The following is a 12,742-nucleotide window of genomic DNA, read 5'->3' on the forward strand; positions in this document are numbered from 1 at the left end:
GCGTGGCGCATGGACTGACCTCGTAGTTTCTGCTCCTCCTGCAGTTTGCGCTCCATGCTCTCCCTGGACTCTTTCTCTCTGAGCACGCCCATCTTCAGCTCGGCTGCAAGGAGGCACACCCGGTCAATATTTCGGCGACACTCGGCCCCACCCAGCCACAGTCGCCGGTGACGCCGCGCGCCGCAAATGCCGCCCTTAATATGCTCCGCGCCGCTACGGGATAAGCGACCGGGTATTTTGCATTCTGATGATTAGCCTTTACTGCCATTTTTGGCGTTGATTATTCGATGCCGCAGCACAACAGAATAAAGACCCGGCACATTATGAGGGCGGCCGCCAGTTAGCGGAGGCGGTGAGGGCGGCCCGTGGAGCCCCGTCGCGGAGCCGCGGCACTGAGGCCGTAGACACGCGTCGTTAGTCAGAAGTGGTGTATATGATTACGCGCGGCGCGAGGTGCGTGGTAGGTCTGACCGCAGCCGTGCTGACAGCGCTTCCAAGCGGTTCATCCGTGGCGGCCGCAGACCGTGGCCCGGGCGGCACTGCGGTCACAGGTCTGGGGCGTGGGCTCTGGGTGGCTTGGCACTGAGCCAGACTGGGAGCTGTCGCCGAGCGCGGGATGGGATAGAGGTAGGGGAGAGTCCAGAGCCGTGACCGGGCAGCTTCGAGACAGCGTGACGTTCTTACAGCGGCCGTGACAGAGCATGCTGACGGCTCGGTTGCACGCAGCGCTTCCGACTTACGCTGAGCTATTGATACCTGTGTCTCCACCCGGTGCAACACATGGCTACTACAAGGCTCCGAGCGACCTTACGTGCTATTTTTGAAATGTAAACTACAGAGGCGAGACTGACCTTTCTCGTAGTTGATCTGTCGCTCCTGCTGGCGCGCGTTGTCGGCGGCCACTTTGAGCAGACCCTGGATGTTGCGCAGCAGGGTCTCGGTGCTGTTGAGCGCCGGGTCAGCGCCCATCAGCTGACCGGGCCAGGGCATGGCGCCCGGCAGCAGCGCGGGGCGCTCCTCGGGCCGGGAGCCGCCGTCGGCCCGCGCGCCGCCGCCGCCGCCGCCGCCGCCGGCTCCGGCTGCATTTCCGTTATTATCGTGCAGGGCGTCATTGGCTTCCGTGTCGCTCAGTTCTAAACGGGAGGCAATCACACGGTGTCAGTTAGGGGGATTCCGGCGAACTGCTGACTAAATTCATGGTAACCGTCTGCTATTGAAGAGTTCCAGTATTGGCCTTTGTTGAGGTCACGAAATTAGTTGGAAATAAATCAAACAGTTTGAAATGGGTGCCGTGAGCTGTGACAGACACATTTGTGTTCAGCCGAGTGTGGCAGGCGGCTGGCTGTATGATGAACTTGATCCGAACTTGGACAGTGCTCCTGGCCGGATAATATTCGGAAACAATGTGCCAATCATTCTGTCAGATTGACTGACACATTTAGAAACATCGCTTCTGAATGACTGATCCAGGGGCGGAGAAATTACAGCCGTGAATGGACGAACAGGTAGCCAAGAACAAAGAACCGTGAGAAGATGGAGAAGGAATGCCACACAAATAATGGCGGCAAGAGAGAGGCGAGGCGTCAGGAGACGTAAGAAAACGTAAAACAAAAACGAGGAAAAACTCAGCACGGTCGGCGACTAGACCGGAGAATCGTAAGGTTAGGACGGTGAGAATCATCAGAGCATGCGGAATATAAAAGAACCAAATGAGTTCGGTGATTCGGAACCCCTTCTCACTCACCGTCGGGCTCCTTGTCGTCGTGGTCGTTGGGCTCGCTGAGTCGTTCGTCGTCTTCGTCCTCGTCTTCGTCGCGGTTGGACGCCTGGCCGTCGGAGTTGGTGCCGTCGGCAGACTTTGAGAGGTTCAGCACCGGACTGTGGCCGTTCGGTGAGCCTGCCGAGACGCCGCGAGAGAGACACGGGTGATCAGAGGGACGTGGATGTGACGCACGGTGACGTGAGTTACGTAGGAGCTTGATGTTGGGTGACGTGTGATGATAAAAAGAATGACAACTCACGCTTTGAGTTGATTAGTGTCTGCCTAAAAGATGCATACCAGTAGAACCCTACTGTAATTCGTTGTCATTAATAGATCAACCTTACGAAGCGTAATTTTGATGGAGTATTTAAACATAATGACAGTCTATGCTGAACAATTGAACATCCATCACGATGAATAGAAAGCGCCATCCAATTATCTACGTAGTTTTCTCTTTCTTATGGGACATGGCGACTATAAGCACGGTGCTAGTAAAGCTCGCCATAAACACATGATCGCCGCGACGTGAGCGCTGCAGCCGGCGCGCGCGAGTTCCACTCACCGCTGTTGAGACTGAGGTCTCGCGGCCGGGCGTCGAATCCGGCCGGCCTCTCCTGCTCCCCTCGGTGGTCCTTCAGCCTGCGGGTTACACAGGTCACCAATTCGTCATTGCGTACCTATACGTTGAGTATTTTATCACCCAGGGCACAGTCTTGGCGGGCGGCGGGCGGCGAGCGACGGACGGCTGGGCGGGTGGGAGGCGGGCGGGCAGGCGGCGCCACCGGCCGGTGCTAGCGTCTTAGTCAGAGACACGGCGTTCAAGTCGTCGGTGTTATCGGCGGGCACGGCCATTCGTGGCAGTCTCCGCCCCCGGAGTGGCCGGCCGGAGGCGCGTCAGTCCGACTGCAACGGGCGGTGGAGCGGCCGGCCCGGCCCTCCTCGCGCCTCGGCCGGCCCTCGCCGGTTGTCAGCGTGTAATTACCCGGCCGGGAGGTGTGTTATTATAAACCATATGGAGACGCGCGCAGCGGCCATCCGCCGGCGTCCGAGTGCGGAATGCCGGCCGGCCGCGGCGCCCGTGACCGCCCGAGCCAGAATGTCTGCTTGGTACTGCAGTGGGCGCGCGGAGTGAGAGAACCGCAGCCACTGCTCACCAGCGCGGCGGTGGCCAACACCTCGGCTGGCCTTCACGTGCGCGCTGGTCCGTGCACTGATAGGCAATTAAGTGAGAGCGGGTGTACGGTACGCCGTCGCTCATTACAATGATACCGGCGATGGCGCAATGAAGACATCGGCCACCCTTTGGGCCGGTGCCACTGTTATTTTCCAGCCGTAAAAGCGGCCGCGCGGCTATCGTTTGTCTCAGATGACAGCGCATGGCCCGGCCCTGCAGATCGAGCGCGATTCGCACGAATCGATTCATCTATAGTCGGAACACGTGAGTGTTTAGAGCCGAGTCATGTCTAATTGGGCCCGCCCAGCCCACAGATCAGGGCAGAAGGAGGCTGGCTGGCCGGGCCGGCCGTCCCAGCTGCAGATCTGACCGGCACTGACGGGCCGCAGTGGTCAGCTCGGCGCCAGAGTCCAGTGAAATATCACCACCGGCCGAGTTACAGCAGAAACGGGGCGGTGTGGAACCGCATACCGGGCAAATGATAGCGAGAAAGATTCAGATCAAAGCCAGTGGGAAGGGAATAAATTCAACTCGATTGCGCAGCGACTTAATTGGAAGAAATAAATAATGCTCACAAATTTACTGAAGGTGGGAGACGGTCTACAGTTGTTGAATGTTCACATGTTCTCAGTCATAACTGAGCAAGTAAATAATTAACTGAGTGCAATCACTGCTGTGTGGTGAAACCGGTGCCGATGTGAGCCGAATGCTGAGCGGCCGGCCGCCGGCAGTGATACGGTAGCGGCTGTAACACCTGAGCGGAGAGCTGCGGACGCCGCTGTGAGCTCAGCAGTGGGTCTGCAGCGGCGGCACCTGGCACGGGCCGCCCGGCGGGGGGCGCGGGCGGCGGCGGGGGCGGCGGCGGCCTACTGTCACCGGCCGCCCCCCGCCCGCCGCGGCGAATTACAAGACAACGGGCCGGCGGGGGTCGGCCGGCCGCGGCGCCACAATGGGCGCCGACACCGGCGGCCACTCTGAAGCCGCGGCGACAAATTGATACGGCCGGCGCGCCGCATTGTCCGCCGCGCCGCGCCTCGTCACAGGCGCGTCATTAGCGCCGCGCGCCGCTCGATGGCGCGTCGCAATCGCCGCGCCGCGATTGGGCACAAATGGCGCACAGGTAATGCGTTTACCTTCTCATTATCTCACGCTGCGCGACGCCAAGAGGCATTCTTTGATCTGCTATCGGAGACGGCCGCTCAGATGAGATCGATCATTAATTCCGACTGGTAGCGTTTCATATACTGATAGCAGAGCGCCGCTCTCCGTTTGATATGTAGAACAAAGCCAAATTTAGCTCCCGTGATTAGGCGCCGGCTTTCCTCTCGCAGTACAAGCGGTAAGTAATTTGACGCTGTCAGAGTCACTCCTCGATCGGCCCGCTCCTGGTGCACAATGCAAACTGCCGACCCACATCCGTAAAGAATCAAACAGGCGCATTCGTACAGAGGAACGCTGATTTGGCCGTGATATGCTGAAGCTGCAGAAATCGTTTGATTTGAAGCACTGCTGTTTGCAAGCGGAGGCGTGGTCTGTTGAGCTCCACTCGCCGGGGAAAGTAAATCATACTCCGCCGCAGTTATTGTTCTGCATCCGACTGTGGAGAGCCGAGTATTACTAGGCTATTCACGTGCCAGCGCCTGCACACCAATGCAAAACGATATCACTTCCCGAGAACCGAGTGATACCCTCACGTGGAAATTCTCTCAACAAAGGCCGGACGCCCGATTCGCGGCTCAAAGGCACGCTGATTCATGTTGCCTTCAAAAGTGGCTCTAAATCATAAAACTGTCAGTCTGATTGTAGACTGGCTGAGCCGGCCACGGCCCAGTGGACCGCAGAAATGATACGGCCCGGCCGATAATTAAGCTCATCGCCGTGTCAGCCGGCAGCAGCAGCACAATGGCCGTGTACTCGCACTGCCGGCCGGTGAACAGACGAGTGGTGAGGTCGGTTTATACCGACCGCCGACCTGCACCAGTCCGTCCGTCTGTCTGTCTGTCTGTCTGTATGTCCTTCTGTCTGTATGCCCGTCTTTGAATATGTCTGTCTGTGTGTGTCTGACTGTATGTCTGTCTGTAGAATTGTAGATATATGTCTCTTTGTGTGGATTTATATTTTGAACTGTCTTTTTAGCCCTTTAACCATACGTATACCTGTTTGACTCGTCCATGTAGCAAGTTGTAGGTACGGCTCCCCTTTCGACTGTTTGCGGCCATGTTTATTTCCTCCAGCGTCTGTTTGGGCCCGACTGTTTGAAGTTTGAGCACAGACGGTTCATTTGGCATCATTATAGACGAGTTTAGTCGGTGACGCGAGCCGTGGTGGGCTGTTGGTATCCGTGGGTTTCAGTTCATTTTTCGTTGCCTTAGGCTCGTCACCAGTCCGGTGCGGCGACTGTCCTGCCTCCACTTCACTCACAGAGCACGTTGGGCTCATTACTGATGGACTGTGGTGTGCTTCTAGTATGATGTGCTGTGATGTGCTGGTAATGGTGATAGAGTGCGGTTAGCCGCAGGACGCTCAGTGCAGTGTTACGCACATCCGCCCCACTCCCCCTCCCCCGCCCCACCGTCCGGTGCACACTGCACAGCAGAGCAGAGCTCCGAGGGTCGCCACTCGGCCGAATGCCTTACTAAGCCGGGCACGTGCAGCAGATACTGCTGATAATTAACATAAGTCGGGAAATCATCACTCATCGTTACACACGGGCCATATTTGATTCCAAGGTGGAAAAGGTTTAATAAAAATGCAAATATTGGCGTGCTGTCGGCGGCACCGCGCCGAGCTCTCCATTATACGGCATTAGAAGCGCCGGCTCCGCGGTAATCCCGTGGCCAGCTCTATATTCAAATGACGCTCCTATGTAAAACAGGCGGACGCTTTTAAACAGTTTACGGTGTTATTCAAAATTTGGAATGACAGTCTTTCGATGAATGCAAATGTACATTGAACGGGGGCGCCGCAGCCGGTGCCAAACTGGATTAAAGTTTATTGAGCTGTGCGGGTGGCAAACGATAAGAAGGAGATACAAAGTTTGGCTATTTTGCATTGGAGACAAGTTTGACTGGTGCTGATGGGGAGCATCTGACGTTGAGAAATGCTGTTAGGGGGAGGCGCGCTTTCCGAACGTGATTAAGTACGGCGCCATTATGAGATGACACCCGTGCCGCCGTATTCTGAGAGCCGGCCCATGCAAATGAACACTTCAAACGGCAACACCCGGCCGTATCGAGCCAGCGACGTCTATCACTTCTTTGATATCCCATTGGGCAGAATCAATGTAAAATTATGTCGCTAAATGCATCGGTCCCTTTGGTAGCGTTGGAAAAAAAACTCGACAGCATCGGTTCTAAGATGCATCTGTGAGCATACCACTTCATGCGGCTTCGTGTGTAATATCACACGCATGCAATCCGCTACTTAGAAAGTTCGTCCACATAAATGCGTCACTGGCCCGTTCCTTCTGCCGCGGTGAGTTCCGCTCCTCTCTCCCTTACTCCCTCTATTCACGCCCTCTCTACTTCCTCTTCCTCTCTTGTCTACCCTCCCCTTTCTGACGCTCAGTCCCCATTGAACAGCTTTGGTCCTGTTGAGTGTCGAAATACCCCTCCCTCATTGAACCGGCCATGGAAGTGCGGGCAGAGTTCACACAACCGTCCTAGGCCATACAAACGAAACTATTGAAGGTGCTGGGCTAGATATGAAGTCTACAACCAGTGGGAAAGGAACAAAAGAAGGATAACTATCACACTATCTCCAGTTACACTATCTCCAGTTCCAACTAGGTTCAATATTGCTAATCGTTCGGGAGCCAATACCGAACTACATACATGCCACCTCCCTGTGATGCTGCTGACTGCTGAAGCGTGTCGTGTTTGTAATAAGTTGGCGCAGTGCAGTGGTACGGCCCAGCGAGGGCCCTCATCCTAGCTGATGTTTTCATTTAATGTCAAGCGCATCTCTGAGCACGACGAGTGTTTTCTTTGCGGGCGCACAAAAGCACTCAGCGTCGAAATAAAAATCGCTGCCAATTTAATTAGATCACTGCAATTAAAGCTGGCAAAGCCTGCCACCTCTTCGTAAAAATAAAGAATTCATATGGGGAATCAGGGTGGGGAAGAAAATGAATACAGGAGTGAATCTGGGTCTAAAATGTAAATTGCCCCTGGGAGCCGTAAAAGAGCAATTAAATCCTCCGCTGAATGAAAGTCAGGCCATGATTTTTCCGCGTCCACAGAATAGGAATGTCTCATTATCGTGAATCAGATTTTAGCTGGCAATTAAGTCCTTTATGGCGTCGGGAAAGGATTGCTGAACCCAAATGCATGAGCTGGCTATGGAAAGGTCAATATATGCGGCCAGCGATGGTGGTGCGTTGGAATGCATCGGCTGCCCGTATCGACATTCACCGGCTTTGTGTGTAATAAGGCTTTCGTAAAGATATGCAAACCAGCCCTGGTTCGGCTGGTCGAATGCAGTGGATGACAGGACACCACCGACCCCGGCGGCGAGTTCGCGGTATTTGCCGACAGATAAAGGACCCATTTAGCCCGGAAGTAAGCTAAATATGCCGATTCCATTTATCACGTTCTGCTGTTTCCCCCCAGTTCCGACAGACTATGCGGTGTCATCGATCATGATAAACACGATTTTGAACCGCTGATTCTGAAAGTCATGTATTGTCCATAAAGGGAAGCAAAATTAATTTTGAAGTATTCCAACGCCGTTCACAAACTTGGCTAACTGCGGTTACGCTACCTCACAATGCTGCGTAGTCCTAAGGTGATCCCAGCAGTGTTCGGATCACCGTCCGGCCATATTTGGTCATCGCTCATCAGTTGATTACCCGTCACCCGTCAATTAGCAATGCATGGAGCACCGGTGCAACTGAACTGCTCGGCACCGGCTCACCCATTTTGGATCTGTGTAACGGAGGCTGCCGTGAAGTGTGCCGTAATGCAGTCCGCCCACGATGAGGTACCGCGCGAGGAGACGCACCCAGCCGCGGACGCACGGGGAGGCGGGGTGGGCCGGACTCCGACCCTCGACAGTATTCATATGTGTCGGGAAATCTAAACAGTGCCGCGCCAGTCGGTCTCATCCCGGCGTTAAATTCGCAGCGCTTTCATCCCAAAAGATTAATGACAAAGCCAAATAAATCATCATAAGGCATCCGCCAAAAAATGCCGTCTAAAGCACTCTGAGTCATTAATTCCAGCGAAGAAACGATAATATTTGACAGACATCAAAGGAAATGATATTATGGTCAAAAAGCATTAGGAGCCAGCATAAAGTCAGCGGAGCAGATCGTCTTTGATCTAGTCTGAGTTTTATTTGTTTCGTCGTCGCATCGTTCGCTAGAACAGAGCGTGTGCGTGTCTGGGACGGGCGGAGCGCGCCGCCGATTCGACAATGGATAATGCTGACAGGCCGGTGAGCTCCGCCGGGGTGAGGTCTCTGAGAGCGGGCCGCCGGCTGCCGAGCCGGGTCAGGGTGCGGCGGCCCTGCCCTCCAACCGTCCATTGTGGCAGCTGGCCTGAAGCCGGCGCGGTCGGAGACGCGACGCCAATATTGATGCTTTTTACCATCCTGGAGCACTCCAATAAAGAATTTTCTGTACGATTTATTGATACGACATTCATCAATCACGCGGCCGTGCAGGGCAGATATTGCCCAAATACGGATCGGCAGCCGCGCGCTTTGCCCTGTCATTGTGATAAAAAGCGTCACATATTCCATCATGGCCTGACAAACGGAAAACGCCACTGGACCATGAATGCGGATAATCCATAATTCCAATAAAGCCAGAAATTAAAATTAATGGAAATCTCTCCCCGAGTGAACCGATTTCCAGTGAAAAGAACTCAAAAACCGGCCGCGTTGCGGAAGCAAAAGCGCCCGCGGCTAAAAAGGCCGCCGGCCGGTCGCGCGTGCGTGCGTCCTTTTTTATCCGACATGCGCGCCGTCGTCGTCGGCACGGAGGAGAGCGTCGTCCCCCGGCCACGTGATGGATCGGCGCCGGTCGGGCCGACAACAAAACCTCTCTGTTTTGTTAGTTTTCGTTGCTTATCAATTTATGCGGCGGATCTATCACGGGACTGCTACAGCTGTCGGGGGGCATTGTCGACAGGGTATTACCGCGTCCTGACAGGCGTCCCGCCGGGGACAGGCACTGCCGACACTGGCCACACAACTAGGCGAGGCTTTGTTCTCGCCCGAAACGCATCCGGAGCGAGACCGTCTTTGAAGGAGCACGATACTAACGGTGCAGACTGTCGTCAGGTCTTTACAGATCGGCAAAACAGTGATTGTAACTGGAAAGTCATGCGAGCTATTGAAATGCATGCATTGTTTGTGATTGATGGACGGTTCAAGCAAACTACAGGGTGGACCAAAAAGGATGGAAACATTTTGAACTCGCATAAAATATGTGTTATTGCATACAGGTGACTGAAAATGATACCAAACGAGAGAACATTTCGTGGAAATTCATAATGACATCTCTCTCATCTGCTTTCTCTCGTTTTCAGTCTCTCACAGCAAATGTTCGAAGAGGCCACCTTTGCGAGACAGGCAAAGAGCGTCAGCCTGCCGGCTGACGCGATAGCCCGATGACACATGTCCTCTGGTATGACTCGCACAGCCTTGGTGATCGCTCTCTTCAGTTCACAGAGGCCTACATAACCTTCCTTGTAGACCTGGCCCTTGAGATGACTCCACAGGAAAGGAATCCATAGGTCAGATGAGAAGACAGACAGACCAGTTCCACTTCGGTTCGAGGATGGGAGCGACAACACCGTGGCTGACGACCAAAAGCGCTACCAAGCGACGCTAAAGAAGTTGTTGAAGTGAGCCCAAACGAAGTATGGCAGTCTCATGGACCTCATGTGATTCCAGCCAGGCGGTGCGCCTCCTCACATCGCGAAAAAACGCTCAAGTGGAGCGAGAACCACTTTGGTGACCGGCTGATATCCCGCAGTGCGTGTCGGAACTGGCCTGTCTGATCACCTGACCTGACCCCGATGGATTTTTTCCTGTGGGGTCATCTCAAGGCCAGGTCTACAAGGAAGGTTCTAAAGGCATCTGTTACCTGAAGAGAGTGATCACCAAGGCTGTGCGAGCCAAACCAGCGGACATGTGTCATCGGGCTATCGCGTCAGCAGCCAGGCGGGCCGCTCTTTGCCTGTCTCGCAAAAGTGGCCTCTTCGAACATTTGCTGTGGGAGAATGAAAACGAGAGAAAGCAGATGAGAGGGATGTCATTATGAATTTCCACGAAATGTACTCTCGTTTGGTATCATTTTCAGTCACCTGCATGCAATAACACATATTTTATGCGAGTTCAAAATGTTTCCATCCTTTTTGGTCCACCCTGTAGAATACAAGGTTTCCAGGCGCAAAATCAGAAATAAATATGGTTCATAAAATTGATATTCAAATATGCCATATCAATGAAAGAACAAGTTGCTGTCAGAAGAACACAGCGTGGCTCTCTACCGTGTGACTTCGGTCACTTTCCCGCCGCTCCGAAACAGCCGGCGTCATTCAAAGCTCCGAGCGAACCGCATCGTATCATCGGCAGCGTCCCTGAGCCGGTCGTCTGCGAATGACTCGTTACCGCGCGCCGCCGCAGTCGAGCGCGCCATGACTGTCGCGGCGGCGCCGTGACTGTCGGCCCGTTTGTTGAGCGTCCGGGCCGTGACGGCCGCGACTCAACGAGGCCCGCGAGCCCGGCGCCGCCTCACGAGCGGCGGCCATGCTTCCGAGAAGGCGGCGCCGAATTCGCGCTGCATCGCACGCTTGCATGACTGTCGGCAGTGTGTCTGCTCGGCTGCCCGTGGCGGCCGCGGCGGCGGACCGAGGGAAAGGGCTGGCGCGGCGGCCAGCTCGGCCCGCCGGCCGGCCGCGGCCGCCTAGTGCCGCCGCTCGGTGCGCGCGCTGTGTTTTATGGATGTAACTGCGGCGGATCCCTGCCACGGACAGTGCACAAAGCACACAATGGTGCCGTCCAGGTAATCATATGTGAGCGCCGGCTTTACGGACATTCCAGTGGACGGGCCCGGGCCGGCGCGGCGGCGAGCTGGCTCCGCCGCGACGAATGCGGCGCGCTCCGCTGAGTCAGCGCGCCACCATTGTCGCCGGCGCGCCGGATACGGATACCGGCGCGCCGCGTTTGTACGAGATTGACTAATGACACAGCTCATCGGGTCAGGATCGGACTGCGGACACGCGTCGAACACTGACATCGCCGGCTCCGTCCCTGGCCGCAGTCGGTCGCCGAAATCGACTGGAAATGGCACCCGCGATTGGAGGATGGCGCTATAGCCGTTGGAATGCACATTGTGGTTTGTAATTTGGCCGCACTTTTATTAATATTGCATCCCATCAATCGTTGAAATTTTGATTGACACTCAGCAATAAGTTAATATTTCCATCTGTATTTCCATTAATTTGAATTTGTGAAACACTGCCTTGTGTCCAGTGCTTCAGTGCATTTGTCTCGGGCTTCTCGATCGATAAATGCCCCAGTGACCGAGTCATTTCTTTCCCTGAGAGTCCACCTTCCGCTCCGAGGATTCTCCCCTCCAGGGCTTGTCACCCCTCCCTGCCCCCTTCCGTGCCGCTGCCCCGAACATCCCCCGCGCCGGTCGGGCGGCCGTCCACCGCCGGTCTCTCTGATGATAAACGGACGGGCCTCCGTCTGCCGAGCCCACCGACCGAGCCGCGGGCCGGCGCGAGCTTCCGGAGCCGGCCAGAGACGGCTGGATTACGGGGAGCAGGCCGGCGCTCCGTGTCGGTCTGGCAGCCGCCGCCTCTGGCATTTGTCAGCGCGAGCCGGCTAAAAAATGACCGCCGGCCGGCCGGTCAGCCGCCCCGCGGGCAGACGGATCAGAGGGGAGACCGGGGGAGACCGGGAGAGACGGGGAGACGGCCGCGACTTTATTGAATTGTGCCGCCGGAGCGGGGATCGGCCGGCGAGCAGCCACGATGATGGAGAGGGCACGTTTTTGTCCATTTCTCGCGCCCCCGACCAAATGGGAAAACCCACTGACTGTCCGAGCCACATCAGTGGGAGCAGCCGACTGAATGAGAAACGCCCCGGGTATAACTGAATATAGAGTGATACTTTTTACTTGTTCTGGCTTCTGATGGCCAACGGCTGTAATTTATAGCAATGAACATGATGTTTCTTTACGATCGAGCTAATCAATGATGTTCAGTGTTCAACACAACGACTGCCTCCATAAAATTTAACTAGCATGCCTAGAAATGTAAGAAGTGATCAAGAGCGTCCATTCAGCATTACTTCAACCTCTTGTTGCTTTGCAATGCCGGCGAGCACATTATAAAGCTACACCAACCACTTACGTTTCAGATACTTCAAGCATGAGACCTGAGCCTCAGCCTGACATCTGTTCCTGGGTCCATGGTCACCGGTCACGGTCAGTAAGTACAGTCTGTCTTAAAAGTACCGCGCAAAGTGACGGTGGATCCATCGAGCCTGACTGAGCAAGGGCCTGCTAAATTTGGGTCACTGAAGCAACTGACACCCTTATCCATTCCCTAGGTCAATTGGTCGGTGACTTTTAAATTAAAACAGGCCCTTTCTCGGTCAGGCTTGATGGATCCACCGCCACTTTGCGCGGTACTTTTAAGACAGACTGTACAATCCTGCTCAGTGTGCTATTGCATACCTTTTACCTATGCCACCCCGTCGTCTCGCCACCGTCCCACATCAGTCTCAGTCACCGTCTCGACGCCGCCCGGCCGTCGTCTCAGCGCCGTCATCAGAGGGTGCGCCAT

At 55.2% G+C, this 12,742-nt stretch overlaps 1 protein-coding gene across 1 annotated transcript in view; it reads right to left on the reverse strand.

Annotated features, from left to right (window-relative positions):
* Positions 1 to 12,742, reverse strand: part of LOC122381822 (dachshund homolog 1-like) — a 62,329-nt gene that overhangs the window by 12,707 nt on the left and 36,880 nt on the right. The window contains exons 5-8 of the mRNA XM_043366509.1: positions 2,325 to 2,401; positions 1,745 to 1,897; positions 852 to 1,133; positions 20 to 103 (exon numbers count right to left, since the gene is read on the reverse strand). Of these exons, the coding sequence (XP_043222444.1) occupies positions 20 to 103; positions 852 to 1,133; positions 1,745 to 1,897; positions 2,325 to 2,401 (596 nt within the window). The remainder of the gene's footprint in view (positions 1 to 19; positions 104 to 851; positions 1,134 to 1,744; positions 1,898 to 2,324; positions 2,402 to 12,742) is intronic.

The sequence above is a fragment of the Amphibalanus amphitrite genome, unplaced genomic scaffold (assembly GCF_019059575.1).
Source record: "Amphibalanus amphitrite isolate SeventyFive unplaced genomic scaffold, NRLGWU_Aamphi_draft 000011F_arrow, whole genome shotgun sequence".
NCBI lineage: Eukaryota > Metazoa > Arthropoda > Thecostraca > Balanomorpha > Balanidae > Amphibalanus > Amphibalanus amphitrite.